The sequence below is a fragment of the Hypomesus nipponensis genome, chromosome 14 (genome assembly GCF_054491055.1).
Source record: "Hypomesus nipponensis isolate SF chromosome 14, ASM5449105v1, whole genome shotgun sequence".
Taxonomy (NCBI): domain Eukaryota; kingdom Metazoa; phylum Chordata; class Actinopteri; order Osmeriformes; family Osmeridae; genus Hypomesus; species Hypomesus nipponensis.
Window position 1 is genome coordinate 13,811,498 of NC_140374.1, and position 24,748 is coordinate 13,836,245.

Below are 24,748 nucleotides of genomic sequence, written 5' to 3' on the forward strand. Positions count from 1 at the left end.
GAGGGGGCTTCTCTCTCTGTCTCACTGTTTGGATATGTGTGATATCAGGTCAGCTCAGAAGCTGCTCAAGAATGTTGAATGTGAAAGCTTTTTAAAAATAGCTTGTGAAGTCATATTTGTACAGATGCCAAAAGTGCTAGTTAGCTTCAACTTTGGTTTATTAACCATGTTTATCCTTCAGCTAATTAACTTAACAAAGCTAGTCCATAAATGGATTGGCTCAAAACTGTGTTGTATTATAGGGCACCAATAGCATTATCTGTATCAGTTCCAAGGCCTTAATAAGCAAAGTTGTAATGTACTTGCTGAGGCTGTTGAGTGTATTTCACCCCTCTGAACAGGCTCTCCTTATCTCAGTGATAGATGGCTGATATACTTGTGCCAAAGCTAACAAGGCACCCTGGTGAGTGTCTGTCAGGACCTGATATGCAAGCAGTGAACACTGGCACAGAAGATGTTTCTCTTCCTCATGACTTGGTGAATGGGGCAGGCTTTTGAATAAACAACCAGAAATTATTTTTTAAGTAGAGGATTTTTATGTAGTATTTCTAGGAAAGATACCAGCCATCAATTTAATGTTCACTCCCTTGAGTAATTGATTATGGCTAACTACAGGACAACATGAAGAAATCGAGGTTCACAAAGAAAGAGCTCATTTTTGGGGTTTGGTTAGTCAGCTTTGTCAAATGATTTTGCACGTGTTTTTCTTGACAAGAGATAAACAATAGCTGTATTGCTCAGATATTTTGGTAGTTTAGGCTTTTTTGGTCCACCTTGTTCAAGGATTTGCTAGATTTTAACACTAAAAAGGGGAATGGGGCGAAAGTGAGAATTGCATTCATAATATTCCTTAAAAGACATTCCAAGATGGGCTGGTCTCAAATAAACCAGGGAAAGTTCTAGTTGAGGGTAATTATACGGTGTGTATCAAGGACACGAACACATGAATCAGAATAAAATCTCTCTTTTGTCAAAAAGTCCTTTATGTACATCTTGGCTTGCAGTTGTCTTTGTATGACCAGCTGCTACTTGAGATCTTTGTGCCTATGTGTGTGTGTGCCTGTGTGTGTGTGTGTGTGTGTGTGAACTATGAAATTAAGCATTGGTTGTAGTTGATGTGAATATATTTACAAAAAAAGATTTTTGGGCCTTCAATATTTGTTTGACTGCACAAACGAGTACATCTCCGTCTCGTCTCGTCTCGTCATCTACCTCTTATCCGGGGGTCGGGTCGCGGGGGCAGCAACCTAACCAGTGAGGCCCAGACTTCCCTCTCCCCGGCCACTTCCACCAGCTCTTCCTGGGGGACCTCGAGGCGTTCCCAGGCCAGCCGAGAGACATAGTCCCTCCAGCGTGTCCTGGGTCTTCCCCGGGGCCTCTTCCCAAACGAGTACGTGTGTATGAAAAAGTGGGGGGCCCTTGTTGTGTCTACCCTTGTGTGTGTGGCTTCATTGACAGTATGTGAGGGGACAGTGTAACAGAGTGGAAACCTTGTCCTCTTTGTCCGCTAATTATTATACACTGCATTCACATGATGGTGGGGCCCTCTGCTCAGCTCCATCCAGGCAGCCAGACCCTCACAAAGCCTCAACAATCTGGAGAGAACTGGCTCGGCCCTATTCAACTCCCCGCTTTGGGGACCGTTCTTAATCCCCCACCATCTAGGCCACCGGGATGTACAGCAGTTGGACATTAGTGTCAGTGTGACTGACCAGGGAATTAATACTTTAGAGCGTTCTAGAAACTCTATACCTTTCATGTGAATCATTTGTTTACATTAAGCAAAATGAAAATCAGTCATCTACCCTGTATGTTTGTTTTAGATATTTTTGGGGGAAACGTTTATCCATAGCTTATAATGTGAATTTCACAAAAGGGTTTCAAACTGTGCTCCTCACAAATAAGTGCATTGTTGCATCATGTTGTTTCGTTAAGGTAGAGACATTTCTGGACCTAAGCACTTCATCATATTCTTCTTCAGAAGCTATGATGAAACTAGTCTTAAATAGAGCCAAAACAAAGGTTTCTTTGAATGGATTCATGTTAACAATCACCATATTCATCTGTTTCTGGATAATTGTGGTCTCCACAGCTTAATGTCCTTAGTCATACTTACTTTAATCTGTTTCCTTCTGACATGCTGATTGTTAGTAAGTTTCCAATGTTTCGGACTACTTGTACGCCGATGACCATACTCCTTTTTGAAACCCTAAATGACCTTGTCGTCTTACTTTCCCCACAGACGGCGTTCACCAGATCACCGCCCTCTGCACCCTCCGGGTCACCATCATAACAGACGACATGCTGACCAACAGCATCACGGTGCGTCTGGAGAACATGTCCCAGGAGCGCTTCCTGTCTCCTCTCCTCGCCCTCTTCATGGAGGGTGTCGCCGCCGTCCTCTCCACCCGCCGCGACGGCGTCTTCGTCTTCAACATCCAGAACGACACCCACGTCCAGGGGAGCATCCTCAACGTCACGTTCTCTGCCCTGCAGCCTACCAGGAGCGCGCGTACCAATGAGCTGGGCGTGTCCCCGGCCGCATCCTCCAACCCGGGGCTGTTCTTCCCGTCCGAGGCCCTCCAGGAGCAGATCTACCTGAACCGCACGCTCCTCACCCTGGTGTCCAGCCAGCGCGTGCTGCCGTTCGACGACAACATCTGCCTGCGCGAGCCGTGCGAGAATTACATGAAGTGCGTGTCGGTGCTGAGGTTCGACAGCTCGGCGCCCTTCGTGGCGTCGGACACGGTGCTGTTTCGGCCCGTTCACCCCGTGACGGGGCTGCGATGCCGCTGCCCCCCGGGCTTCACGGGGGACTACTGCGAGACGGAGATTGACCTGTGCTACTCCTCGCCGTGCCAGAACAACGGGGTGTGCCGCAGCAGAGAAGGAGGCTACACTTGCGAGTGTCCGGCGGACTTCACAGGCGTGTGCTTTTTCTTTGTTCTGTCTTTTGCTCTGTCTTTTGCTCTGCTGTCTTTCATTCTTCCCAGTCTGTAATTCCCCTATTTGGGCTCACTATGCTTTCTCCCAATTGAAAATTTGGTTAAATGTTCCCCTGACTTTCCCTAACTTTTCTTTATCTTAGCCTTTCTTCTCTTTTCTTCCTTTCTCTCTGTCTCATCTTCCTGTACAGGGAAGTTTATTTTAATGTATTTCATCAATATTTATTTGATCAATATATTCGGAGAATATATCGATTTTGCAGTTATAGAAAAAACCAAAGCCACATTGTTCAAGAGAAACGGCAGTTTAAATATCCTTTAAAAACTGATAGCTGCTCTTTTTAATGTACCTGTGGACTTTGCCACAAGGCGTTCAGCCAGTGCCTTGATTACACCCAGCTATTATTGTATCTATTAATCAGTCTCCGGCCCTGCGGCCTTTGAAGACTCCTGGCCTGGCCATATTGCCTGGAGCCATAGAGGAAGGTGATGACGGTCATTCTGACAGTCCTGGTCTCAGGTTCCTCACACTTTGGGGGGAAAAGCACCTCTCCTAATTCCCCTCGGAACCGGAGATTATCCCCCGGTGGAGTCGGTGATCTGCTTCTAAGCTGGAATTCCGTACCCTGTAATTCCTAGGTGTTCTCTTTATCCAGATCTTGTCGGGATAATTTGCGACACTCAACACCGCGCATTACATTTCTGTTCAGGGTTTCAGTCTGAGAAAGGCCCAGTGGAATGTACAGCACTGGAGGAGGTAACAGTTGTCGCTGTTGACCTGGAGGACAGTTATCTCTGGTCTTCTTTACAGTGTATTTCTTGTCTGCCTTTCCTCTCTCCATTCTGACCCATAATGTGGAGACTCATTGTTTAGTAACTCCCTATATTACAACATCCAGTAATAATAGCCTTTGTTTAAGTTGGTAAATTGGGTCTACCGTTGAGAAAAATAGATTTTTTTAAATCTGTTTATTATCTTCATTGAGTTGGACTAGAAGTGACAGGCATGCTGAACCCCTTTGAGATTATAGAAAGTCAAGCTACTGAACTCCTGTAAAGGCCTGTAGACATTTCATAAGTAATGCTCTGTCACAACATGCCTACAGGCACTGAGACCAGGTAAATCAGCGCCTCCTTTAACATTCTCTGGTAGACTGTTGTGCTGTTCAGTTTACTATCACAGTCACTATCACAATCTAAAACCATACACTAGCGCATACAACCAGCTACAACATTAAAATATTGTTTTTACACTCAACCAGTGTGAATATTCAACTGCATTTTCTTTCGGTCTGTGTTCAGTTCTGTTGCAAAATCCCCCATGATCCCTTGCTAGCTGTTAGGAACAGTTTGGCTGAAATCAGACCAATGAGTCAGCGCTTCCCCTGCCTGCCGCTTCTGTCAGCGCCCGTTTCAAAGCTGTCACCATCATCACACGCTTCAGTGTTGGTTAACCAGGCAGGACGTGGTCAGAACGGGGGTGTGGTGGGTTGTGACAGGTGTTTTGGAGACCACCAAGGTAGTTCTGTTCTTGGGTTGAAGACTCACCATTGTCCTGTTGTCATTACCACAGCAACCCCCTTGGTTCCAAAGTGGAGCCGTGGTCAGTTCGGGTCATTGAACTTAACAGTTACATCTCAGTGTGTCTTGACAAAGCTTGCTTAGAAGAGGGTACTTTTCTCCCAACCCCCCCTCCCCACACACTGTCTTTGTTCATTCTAGCTTTTAAGGGTTTTTAGTTTTGGACTTAAACCGTGTGAGAAAAAAAAAAATCTGTTGTTCCAAAGGTGATACCTTAAGGAAGTTTCAGTTGTCTGAATAATTACAGACACTGATGGAGGCCCGAGCAGGAGAGGTATACTTTTGGACTTTGCATTTGTCTTACAGAGGATACTTTACTGTGTCTATACTTGGGTATAGACTGTAGAAACACAGTGAAAGAAATTGATGAAATATTGGGCATCAAAATATTAAATGATCTGACATATATTCTTTATGCTGACATGGGTATTGTTGGCAGTGCTCTCTTCTACCTACTTGTGATATTAAGGCCCAACGATGGATTGTTTAATAGACACTCAACCAAATCACCCGCTAAGCTTTGTCCCACATCCAATTCACTGGTAAGGGGTCTGGGGTCTGGGGTCTGGGGTCTGGGGTCTGGGTCTGGATCTTGAACTCCTTTGTGTTCTCCCCTCCATTAGGTGAACACTGTGAGGTGAACTCCCGCTCTGGGCGTTGTGTCCCGGGGGTGTGTAGGAATGGGGCCAGGTGTGTGGACCTGCTGGTGGGGGGCTTCATGTGCCAGTGCCCCCCAGGAGAGTTCCAGAAGCCCTATTGTGAGGTGACCACACGCAGCTTCCCTGGACAGTCCTTCGTCACCTTCAGAGGCCTGCGCCAGAGGTTTCACTTCACCCTCTCCTTCATGTAAGTGCTGTCTGTCTCTCTCTCCTTCATGTACGTGCTGTCTGTCTCTCCTTCATGTAAGTGCTGTCTGTCTCTCTCCTTTATGTAAGTGCTGTCTGTCTCTCTCTCCTTCATGTACGTGCTGTCTGTCTCTCTCTCCTTCATGTAAGTGCTGTCTGTCTCTCTCCTTCATGTAAGTGCTGTCTGTCTCTCTTTCATGTAAGTGCTGTCTGTCTCTCTTTCATGTAAGTGCTGTCTGTCTTTCTCCTTCATGTAAGTGCTGTCTGTCTCTCTCTTTCATGTAAGTGCTGTCTGTCTCTCTCCTTTATGTAAGTGCTGTCTGTCTCTCTCTTTCATGTAAGTGCTGTCTGTCTCTCTCCTTCATGTAAGTTCTGTACTGCAATGCATAAAATATGTATGTTTGTTCCGTGTTGGATGTTATTTTTCTGTTTATAGTTTGTTCTTGTACCAGACACTGGTTTGAAATTATGGTTTAAGATACTGTGTTTGTGCGTGCATGGCTGTGTCTTTAGTAAATCTATTGTACGTACATGTTTGTATCCCTCAAGTGCATACCAACAATACAGTGTTCCTTTGGGTTTCTCAACATTGGCCCACACCTGGACTCCTATCCCTGCATTGAGCTATCTCTCCACGCCCACATGATAAGCATCATCACTTCATGCCAAAACGTTCATGCCGCACAGCCGTTTTGTAATAAGCGGTAATGACTGTCTCCACGGTAACGCTAATAAACAGCAACCGAAGGGCTTTGTCTTGTGAGGCGAAAGGGGTATGGGGGGCGTGTTGGGGCGTGATATTCACTGTCTCCGACCCTGGTTTTACAAAAGTGCTGACTCGGTACGAAAAACGCCTTTTCCTGCTACCTGAGTGGCTTCAGGATACTGGGATCGACCCCCTGGTGAGCGACCATACAGCTCATTTCCACTTCACCTTAAAAGGAGGATTTGAAGGAGCAAGTCTGCCCTGTAGAGGGTTTTTTATTTAACGACAGGAAATAGTGAACAATCCAAAGTACTTTCACTGCGGCCTAAGAAATATGTAGCCTAAATCTGATAGACTACCATCAGACGCATGAAAGAATTGCAAGAAACAGCTACCCAACATTATGGAAAAATGATCTATTTCCACGTTGAAATAGCTGTGATGCAGTCTCTCACTGTGCCATATATCTAACGTTCCATAGAAAAGGTGAAGAGACCAAAACACAGGAAGTGAAACGTGGCGTAGGTGTTTTTGTTGGGGAGAGCTTCCTGGATCGGTGCCCCTGTGCCATGTGGCATGTGACCTCTAGTGACCTTGTACCCCGTCGTATGCCAGCTGCGAGGTCAATGTCACACAGCGCCATGTTCACTGATCTGACGTGGGTCCAGGTCCCAGCACTATATCCCTCTGGTTTTACATCTGTCCACACCAACCCTCCCTCTTCCATTTTCCAAATTCCTCTTTTCTCTTTACTTCCTTCTGTCCACAGTTTTTCCTTTTACTCCCCGCTTTCCATTTTCACCCTCATTTCCTGTAATTTAGGTTCACTTTGTCTCTCAACATTCAAGCTTTCTTTATCGCAACTGAGCTCATTCGGACTCAACACGCGTTTGCTTGTCTCTGTGCCAACAAAACTATGAGGAAATAAAGAAGTTCCCTTCATATAAATGTCCCGACATTTATATGAAGATTTATAAATGGAACGTGTTCATCAAAAAAGGGTCATAGCTCTGTGACTTTTCACTCTGCCACATAGTAGTAAAACATCACTTTTGCCATTTTTACCAGGTTTGCCACGAGGGAGAGGAACGCTCTCCTCCTATACAATGGCAGATTCAACGAGAAACACGACTTCATTGCCCTGGAGATCATTGAGGAGCAGGTGCAGCTGACCTTTTCGGCCGGTGAGGAAGGGGGCGGACAATTTGGTCTGATTGTCCTTGTCGTCTAAGGTTTTTCACTAAAGGAACATCATTAAATGTCAACACACTTGACAAGGACGACGTTTAGGATTAGAAAGGACTTGATACAGTATATAATGGGAAGTGTAAACAGTAACCTCAAGACAGAATTAAAACCTTCTCAAAAAGGCTTCACAGTGTCCTGCCTTCAACATACAGTACCAGTCTGAACTGACTGTCTGTACAGTACTCAATTCTCTAAACTAAGTAATTCATAAGTTCCTAAAGCTTCTGGTCACGACAAATATGTTATTGACAGTAGCTTTGGAGATGCTCAGATCGTTCTCCTCCTCAGACAGACAACCCTTTGTCTGCGGGTAATGCAGAATCTCATTAACTTGAGGTGAATTATAGTCTAAGTGGATGGGTTAAAGGTCGTACTGCCAAGCCAAGGAGATACCTGGGAAAAAATGTCAAGTGTAAACATCACCACCCTGATGTGTTCCAGTCTGGTGAGTGAAGAGACCATCCTTGACAGAGAGCTGCTGGTCTATACAAACACTCATGAACCCCCAGCCAGGTCTCCATTACTGTTGTGAACACTGTTCTGGATCAGTAGGGTTTCTATTGCTTCCACCCCCGTACCCCCCCATCACTCTATTTATAATTTCCTTTAACTACAGTGGACTGCATATTCTCCTCTAATTAATGTAGACACTCTCCTTGAAAGCAGGACTGAGAGGGAGGCGGCCATGGTTGGAGTCCCCTTAGTAGGAGTCAGGGGAACTGGGTTCATTCCTGAGCGAATGTCTGATTCAAATGGCTTCATTTATTTTGATATTTTAAGTTCTGCTCTCGTCTGTATTCTACACTGTCACTTCCACGTTCTGCTTTTTCTGTAACTGCCCACAGTTACCTGAACACTTCATGAGTTCATTTAGGATCAAGAAAATGAATTACATTAAAATGAATACTGGAATTATTAACTGTGTGTTGGAACTATCACAATGTGCCTGAACAACCCTTTCAGAGTTTTTAATTGATTAATCCTCTAGTTGGATGGTATTTATACTCTACGTGGTCTCCATGTCAAAATTACAAACCCGGTTAGAGTGGATGCTGTTTGTTGTTGAAATGTTTCCTGTTTCATTTCCATCCAGGAGAAACCAAAACCACCGTATCGCCCTTTGTCTTCGGTGGGGTCAGTGATGGCCAGTGGCATACTGTTCAGCTCCACTACTACAACAAGGTAACCACCCAAATACTGTTACAAGTATTCACATCCAATCCTTGATTTTCTGCTGTTTATAATGCTTTGTCTGCTCATTGAATACAAATGTAAATGTAAGGTATGCAAACATGTCCTGGATGGGCAGAGCATGGTGATGCATTTTGGTTGCCCCCTCCTTTGGATGCTGGGTGGAGTGAGGGGGGCCAACGGGGGAGGGGTCGACAGTCTCTGGAAGAGCCTGTGTGTGTGTTGATCTGTGGAGTTGAGGGTGGGATGAGATTGAAGTTATTGTCACTGTATGTTAACATATTGAGCTGGACAATCGCCTAGCTACAAACAGCACATAATCCAGTACATAGTACTGGCCTACCTACCAGATGCAACCCTTATCGGCAAATTGCAGTTAGTAGAGCCCCATTGAGATTAGATTAGCAGGTCCTAGACCAATGGAGACCCCGTTTCTAATCCTCAGGGCCTCAATTCAACGGGTCAAAGGTCAGGGAAATGGGACAACCACACTACCACCATCCCCCCTCCTCCTCCTCCACCCCCCAACCCCTCTCCTTCTGTTTTTGCTGGTTTCATCGCAAGTTCACAGTAGTGGCAGGCTCGCGTGGTTTCCATGGGAACAGACACGCCGGTCTTTGTTTTGGTGTTTTTAAAGTTTGGGATGAGATGAGGTTGAATTTGACAAAGAAAACATTTGGGATCCCTCCCCCCTGTTTCATTTGAGTGTTGTGCCCTTATCTTGAATGACAAGACTGTATTGTTCATGGTTTTGAAACTGAAAAAGGAAGACCCCCTAGCAGTGAGGTATTTCTGGAATTAATAGTTTTCTCTGCGAGGGCTTTTGATGTTTATGTTTAAGGACGAGGAAGCTATTACGGTCTACTTGAAAGGTGCAACCTGCTGGGAGACCTGATTAACGGAAAGATTAACTCGTTTTTTGTGCTATTTTGCTTATGTGAACACCTTGGCAGAATGAGTAAACATGAGTTGAGTCAGAGTTTTTAAGTGTTTTTGTCTTGACTGTAAAAATACTCCAATAGTTTGCCAGGTCATAAAATACCTGCCAAAGTTGTAGTTTCCTAGTTAGGGGTGAGAAACAGTGACCCTATAATAAGTGATGTGAAATCAAGGCTATTCTTTCTTTGCAGTGAATTAACATTTCCACCATCTTAAACGTTTGTCGACAATCGTTATGATATTGGGAGACATCTAGATGTATCATCAACATATCCCAAACGACTCCATTGTCCAAAGACGATAATTAATCAATAACTAGCCGATGAATCCTGTTTTTTTACGAAATGTTGTGAACTCAACCCCCCACTAGCCCCCGCCTCCTAGCCCAGCTTCTGTTTCTCTCCCATGACAATAAAGGAACAGCATGCTGCCCTCCTCTCTCCCATCTCTCTCTTCCTCCCTTCTCTCTTCCTCTCCCACCCCTCCCCTTCCTCCCACACATCCATCCCTCCCTCCTTCTCTACTACCTCTCGCTCTATCCCTCTGTACCACCTCTCCCCCTCTCCCCCACCCCTCCACTCCCTTCTATCCCTACCAGCCCAACCTCCCTCCCTGCTCCCCCCGTGCTCTCACCCTTCCTCACTCCCTTTTCCAATTCATACTCCCCTCCTGTGGTGAGACACACAAGCGCTGCCCCTCCCTCCTGCTGGTGCATTCTCGAGTGGGACAATGTGCAGCTTGGGCTCCCATCAACACTGCCAGCCGTCACCTATTTACTCCTGCCTAAGCCCTCCTCAGAGCTCAGGCCATAGGCAGGTCGAGGCAGTCTGCTTATCTGACGTGTGCTTTGTCACCAAAACAGAGCATTTTGAGTTGGTCTTACTAATATTCACATTTATTTGATCTGTCATGAGTGGAAAAAATGCCGGAATGAAGTAAAAACACACACAAGTCAATATTCCTATTCACACAAACACAGATTTCGTCTCCTTTTTCTTTGTTTTCTTAACCTATTGTGTATGAGTTGACTGCCTCCCCAGTGCCAAGGGTCAGAGCTCATGAATTGGTGTCATGAGAGCAAGAAATACAGGTATAGTTTATAAGTACGTAAAGAAATGGGAGAAGGGGAAGTTTAGTATTTGATTTAATGTGTCTCCATTCTGATAGCTTTGACCCTGGGGGTGAACAGATCATTGATAGAAGAGTCCTAGTTTGTGTACTGCTTCTAGGACATCAGAGTTCCATGGCCAAGTTGTGGTTAGTTAACCTTCACTTGTCTGTGACACTGCTGTGGGGAGTTCAAGTGGTCGGTTGTTTTGTCTTGTGGTCAAAGTCTTTTTTATCCTACCATGGCATGCTTTGTAAGTGTGTTACAGGATACCTTACATCGCAAACAGTCGACCTCCCTTTCTCTGTCTCTCTTTCTCAGTTCCTTTCATTCACACTCACATGTGCTCACTCATAGACACCCACCTCTTCAGAAAATCCAAGCTGGGCCAAAGTCTGTGGAATTTTGTTTATTCCTGTGTGAAAGTAGGTGAATTCAGTCTTGTTCTACCCCAAAGATAATATGCTGACGTCAGTGCTTGACTCTTTGTTGTGTATTTTGATGTTTTGTAGGCCACAGGAAGTCTGAACAGATTTGATTTATGACAGTGTTTGTTAGGAATGCGGAGGGGAATCTCAACCCCTGTCATCACTTTGTTCCATGTCCTGTTGTTTTCTAGTCTATGGTGACAACATGGTTGAACCGATATAAAAAAAGCTGTCTTCCTCTACAATAACTTTACAGTCTCTGTTTCCTGTTTCAAATCATTCTGAGGATTCCATAACTTCAGTTTGCATTCACAGGGTCAAGGATGAACTGCTGACAACATTCAATGAATTTAACAACTTTATGACCCCTGTTACAAATGAGAAAATGCCATTCTAGATATTCATACTGTTACACTCTGTATCCCGTGGACAGGCCTTGTATCTCTCAGTAAAGGCAAATTCACAGTCGCATTCCAACTGTCACAATTTGAATAGAGGCTTCTCATTGGGTGCTCAGAGTCAAGTTTCAGACAATTATTCTTGTCGGCAGTGGCATCCGCAGAATGATCATATAAGCTACCGTATCGCTTTCTTGATGACATATCAGCCCTGATTGAGAAGTCTGGGTGATTCATTGAACAAGGAGGATTAATGACAGTCTGGAATGTTATCTACATTTGCAACTAGACCCTAAAGCCCGTTATGTCTTTTGTTTACGAAGAAAGACAATAGTTTTTTTTGACAGAGTTGAAGGAGTGCCCTGGACTCTCACGTTTCAAAAGAGCAAACCTATATACAAAGAGGCGTCCAAGAACATGACCTCATGTTGTTGGGTCTTTTCAGCTTTGTCAGCCATGCCGACAAGATTTACGTTGATGACAGCCAATGATGTCAAGAAGGTTTAGCTCGAGGGACAGAGAGGAATCTATACACATGACAGTTGTGGCAGTTGCCCCAAACTAATTTCTACACATTTCAAAAACTGAAACTCACATTTCAATTTGTTTATAATCATTAAGGTTTAGTGACAATAACCCTTACAGACTTTATTAATAGGGTATGGCAAACTCATGTCACGTTCAGCCTTTATGTTGAAGTAGTTCAGTCATAAATGATGGGAGTTACATTTCAACAGATCCCCCTCGGTCAAGTATGGCACCGGGACAAGACCCACCCAGCCAACATCTGAGTCGACTCTGTCAGGGTGCCAGGATGATCATTAGAATTTCAATCAAGAACATGTTGAAGAGTCAGGGATTAAGCTCCAAAGGCCCTGGCCGTCATCTGTGCGTAATCTTCAGACAATGGGTGCCAAAACGCTCATCCCTCTATTAATGTTGTTGGCTGAGCGAGGAGTTGTACAGTAGTTGCCAAACAACACTATCCTTTTCTTCACTCTCCTCCGAGGTCAAAGATTGATCGTATTCGATTGTGTTTGGTGTCATAATCTTTCATGTAAAATGTAAACGAAAGTTTGTTTTCACAATTACATTTGGGACCAATAGTAGTGGAGAATGTTGGTCAGTTCATTGCACATCTCAAACCCAGTTCCACTGCCTTACTGTTAGTTGTGGACTCTTGTAAAAGAATTGTTACAAACATGAAAACTACACCACAGAAAAAAAGATAAAAGACGTAACACTATATCACTCTTCTCTGATCCTAGAAGAGCAAACTCCTGCTGACAAATGATCACTTTCCCCATAACATGTTGGGAGACTGTAATGTATAGCTTTGATACATCAACTGGACAATGGCCTAACATTCAGCACATCCCAAGGCTAAGTTAGTGAACATGTGAGATGGACTTTGGTAATTGATACCACAAGCTTTACAGAGGGAGATGCCTGTAGTACTGTAAGACAAGAGCAAGACTGTGTTTGGCTCATCCTCCAGCGTGTGTTCCGTCCTTGTTCAACAAGTGGACCAGCAGGCTCTGAAGTGACTGATATCTGATGCAAGCTTGTCAGTACTTGCTAACGTACCAAATCAATACAAAGGAAAGGACTTGGACATAATTGATATGGTGTAGATATGTTTTGGTGACCCGCAGGTAGTGGTGTAGGATTAGTCAATTGATGGTACGCCCTATTTTTCTCTACTACACTGCACCACTGCCCACAAAGTGTGGATGTCTTGACCAACCAGAAGAATTTGTTTGATTTTATGCCAAACTTTAACACAATCTTTCATATTGTGATTTGAGTAGATGCTCCAGCCAAAGTTTGAGGTTAGTGCGATCCTCTGTCCTGAAGAACAGGGTTCAGAAGGAGGCAAAGGCCCAACCTCCTGTCTGTCTTTCACTTCCTAATTCAGGGTTTCTCAAATCAAAACAAAAACTGCATGAAGATTTGTGGATTAGTGTACCATCCAGGAACAAATCCCTGTTCTGTTTTAAACGTTCCCTTTCAGCACCAACTTTACAGTAAGAACCGCAATATGCCTCGCACATCTGCTCGTCTAAGCATTCTTTTCTCATGCATGTTGAAGCGACACTATAAAAAGAAAGTAATTCCTTTTGGTGTTACATCTGCAGCATTATGGTTTTATCTTGGTGTTAGCGGCTGACAGCAGGACACTGGAAGAGTTACGTTCAAAAACGTAATGTACTAAGCTTGCTCACAATGAGAGAGATATTTTAGTTTTTGCAGTGGAGTGACACATTTTTGTAAACAATGCCATTTTATGCAATATTATATGCTGTTCTAAAATTCACCTCATTACTGAGCATGATGCTGTTCGGGGGTGGGGGGACCAGGTGGAACAGTAAAAGTGGTGGGTGAGTCGACAATTCAGCGGGCCAAGCTGCTACTTAAAAAGATGGTCGCTGACGACAGCAGCCATTGTTGTTGGCGCTGGTTGGAAACTGTGGTGTCTGGGGAGGATTTGACACGGAATGGAGCCCTCTGTCTGTGGTGTCTCTTCACCCACCAGTGTCCCGCTTCTGTAATCCAATTAGCCCCCACAGTTCTGCGCTTAGTTTCACCAAGCGTTAAATAGACTCTGCACGGCATGAAGGTTTCCACTAGCATGGCTAATGCTAGGGAGGCTAAATCAAGGACATCTCAATGACTAGAAAGCAGGCAGGGAACATCTCTCTGTTGGATCTTCTGTGTGTTTTATAAAGGGAATAACTTGAATGTCTCTGAGACTCAGGTGCGATGGAAACACGCCAGCGAGCCTAGTGCCCATGTTTGGTATCTGGTTTGAAAGGCCCTCAGAAAACAGTGCTGCAACCAGACTGCCCCTTGTATACATGTTTTTGGTCCAATTGAGAGGACATCCTGGACTTTTTTAATGATGACAAAAATGTGAACAAACTCAGGAATTGCTGCGTAATTCTAGTTTATTAAGTCAAAGGTGCATAAATGTTAGTCCAATGAGATAAAGATGTGACATTTATTTTCCTTAAAATTATGTTCTGTAATATGTTAATATAAAAAAAAAACATTGGTCTCACAAAGCTCTATGAAGTGTGAACAAGCACCGTGAGGTGAACTGTTTTTTGGGGGTTTAGATTCACATGACTTCCTGTCTCTTTCCAGCCCAACATTGGTCGCCTCGGCATCCCTCACGGGCCCTCTGGGGAGAAGGTAGCGGTGGTTGTGGTGGACGATTGTGACATTGCCATGGCAATCCGCTTCAGTGGTCAGATTGGGAACTACTCATGTGCCGCCCAGGGAACCCAGACAGGACTGAAGAAGTGAGTGTGTTTGTGTGTGTGTTTGTGTGTGTGTGTGTGTAGTCTAAACTGTATATGCACAAATGCAGTCTCACTGATGTTTCCTCATTCCTCGTTTCTCTCTCCTCTCTCTCTCATTCCCCTTCTCTCCCTCTTTTTCTCTCCCTCTTTCTCTCCCCATTTGTTCTCCATCAATTTCTTTCACATCATAGGTCTTATTTTGTGGATTTTAATTGCATTATAAAATACTTCCAACTGGACTATTCAGATGCCTTATAAAATGTGCTTAGACTTTATACACTTCTTAAACCGAAAGATCACCATTCAAATGCAAATCCTCCTATATCTGACCCCATTTCTTATTCATATTCAAATTCTGTTCTTGATTTAAACCCTTTTTGTTTGGGGTATTAGTGAATCACAAGACACAGCACAATAGAGGCTGTTTGGTGAAATCTGAACAGTGCATTTTTCATAATTTTATATTATAAACCTCTTGCGTCAACGCTTAGTCAAATTAACTTTAATTAGGGCATTTTGATCAAAATCCATAATAATAAAACTTGTTGGATTTCTGTCTATAGGCTGCATTGTCTTAGTATACTGTGTGTTCAGATTATTCTGTAGTGTGACAGTAGTTACATATGTTATATAATCGGATTCGTAACACGCATGCTATGTTCCATTTTCTTGAACTACCAAACCCTGTTGCTCTTTCCTTCTCTAATCAGCAGTGACAAAGATCTATACCTCCCATCACTTTTGTAGTAGGCAGAGTTTTAGTTAGAGTTAGTCTAAGATGGTTTTCCATTCTCTCCTAGGTCTCTGGACCTGACTGGACCGCTGCTCTTGGGTGGCGTTCCCAACCTTCCAGAAGACTTCCCGGTGAGTAACCGGGACTTCATAGGTTGTGTGAGGGACCTGGTTGTCGACAGCAAGCCCGTGGACATGAACAGCTACATTGCTAACAACGGAACGGCTGCAGGTGAGGTCCACACAAATCAAACTTTACCCTCCAACTTTACTCACAATCTGGCAGCAGGAAAACACATGAGTAGCGAAAACCCCTAAACACACTAACTTGACAGTCTGACAAAAATAAGCACAACATTTGACCCCGGCCAGCACCTGGTCTATGGCAGTTGGCCATTGATACTTGGCCACCACACTTACACACATACACCATACACTTGGCCACCATACTGACCCAGCAGTGGGTCAGTTAATGTGTTTTGGCCTCAGGATCCCATGGTCAGGTCACATGACCAGAAAAAAACTACAGGCCCTGCTTCAACCTTCCACTGTCTTTGCTGTAACACACGTTTTTGATTGATTATTTGTGAACTGGAAATCTTTTTTTAAATTCAGGATGCACAGCAAAGAAGGACTTCTGCAGTGGAGCAGTGTGTCAGAATAAAGGATCTTGTGTGAACAAGTGGAACACCTATTCCTGTGATTGCCCACTAGGCTATGGGGGCAAGAACTGTGAACAAGGTAAAGTATGTGTTTGTGTGTCTCAGTGTACTCAGTAACATATTGATGTTGTTACTCTTCATAGTTAGGGACTTATTATTGAATATATTTACATGATATTGTATTCATTTGGCAGATGGTTTTATGGATGGACATACAAATAGTGCATATAGAATGTACAGCAGAAAATGAAGCATCAGCAGTACATAGTTCTTACAGTATTTCGGCAGTTAAACTACTTCAACTTTTGACTCTTAATCAAATCAAGAAAGGTAACATTTCCACCTTTCTAATGTCAGTCATTCTTGCGTGAAAAGGATATCACATATTAAGTAGCTTTAAATTCTCAGAAAGCTTACTTTGACCTAATTCCTAAGGCCATATAAGTCAGTGCTCAGAAACTCATGATCACTGTACTGTCTCTGTTCAGCTCTGAAGACTATGAAATACACCTAATTACTGGCCAGCTGTGTATGTGTGCTCATGTCTGTGTATGCATGTGGGTGTTTAAGTGTGTTCGTGTATGTTTGTTTCCAGGCGTTCAGTGTACACACTTTCCCTGAAAATCCCACACCCAATGAATACCTCCATTTTTTTTACCTCCTCAAATATAAATGTGTCGGAATGTGTCACTATGAGGAATGGGAGCACTCTAACAGTCACGGCCCTCCTCTCCCCTCCCTTCAGTCATGCCCTCGCCTCAGCACTTTGACGGTCACGCCCTGGTGTGGTGGAGAGAGCCGGAGGTCACCATCGCCATCCCCTGGTACATGGGCCTGATGTTCCGCACGCGGCAGAGCTCAGGCATCCTGCTGCAGGCCAACGCTGGGGACTTCTCTAAAATACACCTACTGGTGAGTAAACTAGGCTCCGCTAACATAGAGTTATGTGAAGGTATGCTAACCCATGCTAAATGCGTACTACCAACATGTGACATGTTAATAATGAGAGGCTATACTTACTTGACTGGCACCCCATTGGTAATATTACAATTACACCAAACAAACAACAGCGGATTTCATGAGGGCTCCTTGTCTTTTCCGTTCGTCAGATAAGCAGCAGACACGTACGGTTCCAGGTTTTCCTGGGCGTGAAGCGCGTGGCGTTGCTGGACTTCCCCCAGGTGCGTGTAGACGACGGGCAGTGGCATCACATCCTGGTGGAGCTACAGAGCGTCAAAGACGGGAAGGACATCAAGTATATGGCCAAGGTGTCTCTGGACTACGGCATGTTCCAGGTACGCACTGGGAGAGCAGCTCTGCGTGTGAGGGAAAAGTCGACGTAAAGAATGTAAACATGTGTTGTGAAATGCAACATCAGATATGCTGTGTCTGTTTTGTAGAGGTCGGTGGAGATAGGCAACGAACTGCCAGGATTGAGACTGAGAAGTCTTTTTGTGGGAGGACAGATGAAGAAGGATGGGACAGTCATGAATGGCCTGAAAGGCTGCATGCAGGTGGGTGCAGATCCAGCCCCTGTAGGGATGACCTACTTGCAATTGTGCTAAAAGATCTACATTCGATTTATTCAACATAATCTGGCCTTTCTTTAGCTCCGTGTGCTTAGGTAGATTCTCTACTGTAAATACATTTTGTTGTGTTGTGCTTTTTAACTCTCATGTTTACAAAAATGTCTTTGGGAACAGTGAACATGAAAATGTGAAACAAGAATCACCAAGATACCTCAAGTTACTGATAATAATTTAAACGAATCTTCCAATAGATTGATGCTGAGGAGACTGTATTTCTCTATAACAGGTTTTTTTACCTTTTAAAGTGACCCACTGAACTGAAAAATGAAGGAAAAACCTACAAATGTTCCAATTACACCCTAATGCACTTCCAGGGTGTACGAATGGGTGAGACCTCCACGAACCTGGCCAACGTGAACATGCACCAGGGCCAGAAGGTCCGTGTGGAGGATGGCTGTGACGTAGCTAACCCCTGTAGCTCCAACGTGTGCCCTGAACACAGCCGCTGTGTTGACAACTGGAGCTCACACACCTGTGTATGCCATCCTGGTAAGCCCCCCCGCCTCTTTCTTTAGGATGCAGGGCTTGAAATGTCTTCCTTTTTCAAAATGGAGGCCCGACTGAAACCTGAACCTCTGAACCACCGCTCCATTGCTTCCCAGGGTACTTTGGGAAGGACTGTGTGGACGTATGTCTCATGAATCCCTGTGAGCATGTTTCCACCTGCGTTCGCCAGCCAAGCTCCCCCCCTGGTTACAGCTGCCAGTGTGGCAAAGGCTACTATGGCCAGTACTGCCAGAAAAAGTGAGTTGTCAACATGTCGCACACACACACACACATTGGCCACACAAATTTCACTACCAGGTCAGCATTATTTGTGAGGCACCTTTTAAAAACTCACCTGCTGAGAAGTCTGTTTCTTTAAACATTTGCCATTGTTTCCAAGCTTACCCCAATAAACCCAACCGTACCACTCAACACCTCCTGTTACTCTCTGTGCTAATCTGCTCTTAGTGATCAGCTGGGCCCTGGCTTTCATATCAGTTGGTGTTGAAGGAATGTTGATGTTTTGGCACGAGCTTAGCACGCATTTCCATTCCTCTTTCCAGTCTTTTGATCGTTTCCAGATGGGCATACATGTTCCAGGTCAGGCAGACTTTGGCTTTGAGGAATTCTGGTTTGTCGTCAAGCCGAAAAGCAAAGTTTACAAGCCTCCTGTTGCACGTTCACTACATACAACAGTTCTCTCGTTTTGTATAGATTACAGACACCATTTTTTGTTGTACTTGTGGTCTGCCGTCCAGTAATAATCGCAGCGCATGGGGCTGGAACAATTCTTATTTACTCGTTTACTGTGTGCATGTACAAAACTTGTCTCAGGTACCACAATTACAGGTAGGGCTTAACCACCTGCACAGGCCACCCTAACCCTGTGTGCTACCTGCAGCAACGCATACAGTGTAGGGTAGAGAAGGGTAGTGTGTGCGCGGCAGTTCAAGAGTGATCTTATGAACCCTCACAGGTGCTCAACTAACCAACCATGAACAGAAAACATAACCAGTTGCTGCAAAGCAACAGAACTGCAGTTGATCGTTTTGTGAAAAGTTTGAGCTGGTTCTTATCAAATTTCAAAACAAAACAAATTTGATTTGAACAGCCTTTCTTACAAGCAAGGTCACAGAGGGCTTCACAGATGCCGCCAGATCAACACCTATTATCAAACTAAAACCTCAGAGGAGACAAGGCAAACATGTTTTTTCTAGACTGCATTCTGGTTGTGATAAGCTATGTTCCATCTGGTTTTAACACGTATATATGCGTTCCAGAGCTAACCTTCCGTGTGCCCGTGGCTGGTGGGGGAATCCGGTCTGTGGTCCCTGTAACTGTGATGTCACCAAAGGGTTCTACCGGGACTGCAACAAAACCACTGGAGAATGCCGCTGCAAGGTTAGCCCAAACCCCTTCTAAATGTGCAATAATAAATCCTATGTGTTATGCTATGCACAGGTAAAAAAATATTTGCAATGTAATAGACAAGTCCTTTTATATCCTTTGGTATCTCTATTCCCTTCAAATTAATAATTGCAAACTTATACTTAATATACCACACTCTGCAGTGTTTGTAACATGCATTGTCACATGTTATGTTATGTTTGTTATGCACAAAAAGCATGTGCTACGTAATGCTGTGCCATGTTAATATATGTGCTATGCTATGTTAATACAATGTGCAATGCAATGCTAGACTATGCTAATAATTTGTGCTTTGGCATATCGCCCTCCACCCACTGTCTCCACTGCATACAGGATAATTACTTCCGGCCTAAAGGTGGGGACACCTGCAGCCCGTGTGAGTGTTTCCAGCTGGGTGCCCTGTCACGCTCCTGTGACCCCCAGACAGGCCAGTGTCAGTGCCGGACAGGCGTGATTGGCCGCCAGTGTAATCGCTGTGACAACCCCTATGCCGAGGTCACTTCCAGCGGGTGCATGGGTGAGTGGAAGACACCCTGCCCGTCATTCATGCGTTCATTAAGTGCATTTTGTTGACCTGCTTACTCGTCACTCGCTCGCTCCCTCCCATGTTTGTGGTGTCAAGTTATTAACCGTTTATTATTGTTATTGCGACCTCAGTCGTGTATGAGGGCTGTCCTAAGGCCTTTGATGCCGGGATCTGGTGGCCTAAAACCCAGTTTGGACAACCAGCTGCCATGAAGTGTCCCAAAGGCTCAACAGGTAAGAAGGAGAGATAGATTTACTTTCATGTACATATATAGTGACATTGGTATTAAAGGGATATTGATTGCCGTGAAAGGCATTGAGAAATGTAACAATGCCAAACTTTTTGGGAAGCTAATCGATGAGTGCTTGTATTAGCTACTCCGTCAATAGATCTTCATCCTCAGACATTTTATTGTGGAAAACATGAATGGAAAAAAAAGCATTGAAAAGAATCACACTCCTCCTACTCAACTGCTCCTATCTCCAGGCACTGCAATCCGCCACTGTAGTGAAGAGAATGGCTGGCTTCCTCCTGACCTCTTTAACTGCACCTCTCTCACCTTCTCACAACTCAAAAAACAGGTCAGTACCTTGTGCACTTTTTTGAACTGTAACACAGTGTGGTCGGTCACCCCCCCTAAATACAAAGTAGAGAAATAACAGAAAAACTCATCAATTGTGACTGCGGTTCAGTCATCATGGTACTTTCCTTGCGTTGTTGATGATATTTGGGCCAGTTTGCCTCCAATTTGCAACATAAATTGAATAAGGAAGTCGCTTTAAACATAGGTTAGGTTTTTGTAACTGTGACTTATGGAAAATGCTGTGCATCACAGGAATGTTGCATGTGACATTTCAAATCTTCTTTTGGAGACTTAATATCCGTGCTTAATTTGATGGTATGCTGTCATATTTTAAAACCTAAATCAAATGGTTCCATATATATATATATAAAATATCTGGATAAGAGCGTCTGCTAAATGACAAAAATATGTACTCACACTCCTGTCTTTTTATAAGTATTTAAAATATACTCTCGAAAATAGATTTAATTAATTGTTTTAGTAAATGTTTAAGAAAAGCTGCTGTCTGTGTTTTTAACCCTAACCTGAACTGCTGTGACCTTTGTGTGACCTTCAGAATGAAGAACTTCGCCTAAACGGCTCTCGGATGGACAATGACAGGTCAAAGGGCATGGCTAGCATGCTGCGGAGTGCCACCAATCGCACGACAGCCCTCCACGGCAACGACGTAAAAACGGCCTACAGCCTCCTCACTCACCTTCTGCAGTACGAGAGTACGCAGCAAGGGTTCAACATGACTGCCACACGAGATGTGCAGTTCCATGAGGTGGGATGTCTCAATAACTGGTTCAATGTGTGGTTATCTCTATGGCATTACTTGGTGCATCCTGTTTATTATCTCCAAGCTGAGACATTAGAAAGGAAAGATTGAATCAATGGAAGGTTGTCAGGGTTCCTTTATGAACCGTGACTCATTGATATTCAATTATTTATCGAGTTTCTTTTCTGACCTGACCATGACCACAAGAACTGGGGACAAAACATAGTTCTACACTTAAACAGTTCATGGAATCTTAGAATAAAATATAATTATTTCACTCTTGTTTGATAGTTTATTAAAAGTTTCCACATATCTGAAGAATAACCTACATTGTTTGGCTAAACTTCTTAAAGATTGTGCTAGCTTTAAGTTGCTAAGTTCTCAAATCCTACTTATTGTTGATACTGGTTCTTTAAGAACCTATTTTCCCACTTTGAGATTTGTCCTTTCCTGATGGGAATGCAATCCAAGCCTAGGAGGGCATAGATTAAATGTAAGTAATATAGCCTAGTGATTAGCACGTTCTCTATGAGCTTTATTAAGGTTGTGACCAACAACACGACACCCACGGCTAAGTTAAAGGTGAGCAGTGTATATTCTTGGCACAGGGCCCAGCTCAATTGTGTAGTCAGAAGATGCAGCTGGGCGGTTTTAGGGGCTCAAGGAGAGAGGTTGTTAGGTGATTGGACCAATTGGAGCTCAGCTCCACAGGAAAGGTTGGGCATCTGGCCAGGGAGCACCAGTAGGTTATGAGTTTATGGAGTTTGCCCTTCCCCCTTGCTTCTTAGAGTCAGCTTTCTTCCTTTTCTTTAGCCCTTTTCTGAATCTTTCAATCTCAATTCTTGGAATTTTTTACTCCAAATCCATGGTATTCAACGAGGATTATCAGGTGTTATAGAAACTTCATATATTAACTCATATAATATAATTTGTTATATTGATAGTGGTGAGATGCTTGTACGATAATAGAGTGTAGGATAATAGTGTCACAATAAACTGTAAACTGTGTTATGGCATGGAAGCAGTGAACAGTTCAGAGACCAAATTCTGGTGTACCGTGATTAAGATTCAGGATTGTGTGGGGCACATTTTCCAGAACATTGTCCGGACGGGCAGCACCATCCTGGACCTGGCCAACCGGGCCCAGTGGGAACAAATCCAGCGATCTGAAGGTGGCTCTGCCCTGCTACTAAGGAGCTTCGAGGAGTACGCCCACAACCTGGCCCAGAACCTGAGGAAGACCTACCTCAAACCCTTCACCCTAGTCACGGACAACATGAGTGAGTTCCTCCCCCTGAGAATATCAATGGCACACTCCTTTTAGTGTGGGGTATAAGGAGAGAACTTGTAGAATAAAAGCACAAATCGTAACACTTGTTACGATAACAAAAGTACATTGTAACCTTTTGTTGACATCTGTCATCACATGGTTCTTTTTTCATGCTGTGGATGTGTGTTTAAAAATAAGTACGGTTGCAGTGTTAAAATACAGTGTCAGCAGTTTATTACACACAGAGACAATGTCCTTCCAAAAAGCCCACCACCAACATGTAATCTAAGCCCTGTTCATCCTTTCCCCACGCGCAGTCTTCTCTGTGGATTACTTGGACCCCTTCGATCCAAATAAAGCCAAGATCCCTCGCTTTGAGGAGTTGCTGGGCACCTATTCCAAAGAGCTGGAGTCTTCAGTCCTCTTCCCAGAATTCCCCTCACGCACAGAAGAGGTCAAAGGTACACGTGAGGTCAAAGTTGAATTATGTTTAAGTGCCACAGTCATCCCGACATCAAAGTTTGCTGAAATGTTTTCAGTCTTGAAAAGGTTGTTTCTGACTGATAGGCCCCATCACTCTTGGAAGATAAAAGGTCATCATGCGCTCATATGAAGTCCATATTGCACAGCATCTGTCGACATTTCCACATGTGTTCTCCATCATAAAAAATTCACATGACATTCATCTATATAAGAGAAAAATGTTTGAGATATTGAACTTTTAAATATTTTTCTATGTGTGGCTTTCATTACAGCAGTTCCCATGGTGACGACCACAGATGCACTGCCCCCTGTCCAGACTGAATCAATGGCAGTCAATCACACAGAATCTCACACAGCGTCCCCTAAACGGAAACGCCACGCAGAAGCCCCATCCGTTCTCCCTGTTGCTGTGGTGATCATCTATCGAACCCTCGGACAGCTACTTCCGGAGAACTATGACCATGATCGCAGAAGCCTGAGGTGGGTTTTCTGAGGGCCAGGGAAGATGTCAGCATGTGCATCCATATGGTTCTTTTATGAAAGAGAGAAAGGGAGAGAGACAGAGAGAGAGAGAGAGAGAGAGAGAGAGAGAGAGAGAGAGAGAGAGAGAAAGGGGGAGAGAGAGAGACAGAGAGAGAGAAAGAGAGAGAGAGAGAGATAGAGAGAGAGAGAGAAAGGGGAGAGAGAGAGAGACAGAGAGAGAGAGAGAGAGAGAGAGAGAGAGAGAGAGAGAGAGAGAGAGAGAGAGAGAGAGAGAGAGAGAGAGAGAGAGATGAAATCCTTGAAAGGGAAAAGGGCTTAACTTAAAATGTAAAAGAAAGGCAGGCATGATCGTGGATCTGGCCTGCGTTTCACAGCAACTGAGAAGACCAGCCATTTGTACTGTGGAAATAGTTTATCTTGCAGGTTTACCTTTTGTCTTCACTCTCATCCAAGGATTGCTTTAACAAGGCCTTGCCTGAGCTATGCCACCAATGGCAATATTTAAACTAGGATGAAATAACGACAGCTCTTGTAAACACGCAACATAGGTTCAATGTCAAAATATTTAGACGTTCTACATGGAAAATTTAAGCTTAACTGCCTCAAGGCTGTGCAATCTAGCCGTGTATGCTTGCATTAAATAATACATTTTTGTCTTTAGAATACTTTCCCCAACTGCAGATTTGATGTTTATGTGTGTGTGTGTGTGTGTGTTTAGACTTCCAAACAGGCCCATAATAAACACCCCCATAGTGAGCACGATTGTCTACAGTGAGGGATCTACCATGAGCATGCCCCTTGAATGCCCCATCACCATGGAGTACAGGCTACTGGAGACACAGGAGAGGACCAAACCAGTCTGTGTCTACTGGAACCACTCTATTGCGTAAGGCTTAGCTATACCGTAATCTACTCTACTCTGTTATATTCTACTCACACTCCGCCATGTTCTACTCTGCAATAGCTTAGTCTATTCTACTCCACTTTGCTCTACTCTGCTAGTCTATACATGTTACACAACAGATATTGGTTGAAGATGAGATGCATTTTGT

At 44.0% G+C, this 24,748-nt stretch overlaps 1 protein-coding gene across 1 annotated transcript in view; it reads left to right on the top strand.

The window, feature by feature from the left end:
• The window catches only part of celsr1b (cadherin EGF LAG seven-pass G-type receptor 1b), a 44,559-nt gene that overhangs the window by 12,084 nt on the left and 7,727 nt on the right, over nt 1-24,748 (top strand). The window contains exons 2-22 of the mRNA XM_084672873.1: nt 2,243-2,926; nt 5,150-5,372; nt 7,146-7,261; nt 8,419-8,507; nt 14,537-14,694; nt 15,495-15,658; nt 16,042-16,167; nt 16,834-17,000; nt 17,198-17,383; nt 17,489-17,602; nt 17,992-18,166; nt 18,280-18,421; nt 19,444-19,564; nt 19,925-20,108; nt 20,249-20,350; nt 20,604-20,698; nt 21,257-21,466; nt 22,557-22,740; nt 23,048-23,218; nt 23,486-23,693; nt 24,415-24,582. Coding sequence (XP_084528999.1) covers nt 2,243-2,926; nt 5,150-5,372; nt 7,146-7,261; nt 8,419-8,507; nt 14,537-14,694; nt 15,495-15,658; nt 16,042-16,167; nt 16,834-17,000; nt 17,198-17,383; nt 17,489-17,602; nt 17,992-18,166; nt 18,280-18,421; nt 19,444-19,564; nt 19,925-20,108; nt 20,249-20,350; nt 20,604-20,698; nt 21,257-21,466; nt 22,557-22,740; nt 23,048-23,218; nt 23,486-23,693; nt 24,415-24,582 — 3,787 coding nt within the window. The remainder of the gene's footprint in view (nt 1-2,242; nt 2,927-5,149; nt 5,373-7,145; nt 7,262-8,418; nt 8,508-14,536; nt 14,695-15,494; nt 15,659-16,041; nt 16,168-16,833; nt 17,001-17,197; nt 17,384-17,488; nt 17,603-17,991; nt 18,167-18,279; nt 18,422-19,443; nt 19,565-19,924; nt 20,109-20,248; nt 20,351-20,603; nt 20,699-21,256; nt 21,467-22,556; nt 22,741-23,047; nt 23,219-23,485; nt 23,694-24,414; nt 24,583-24,748) is intronic.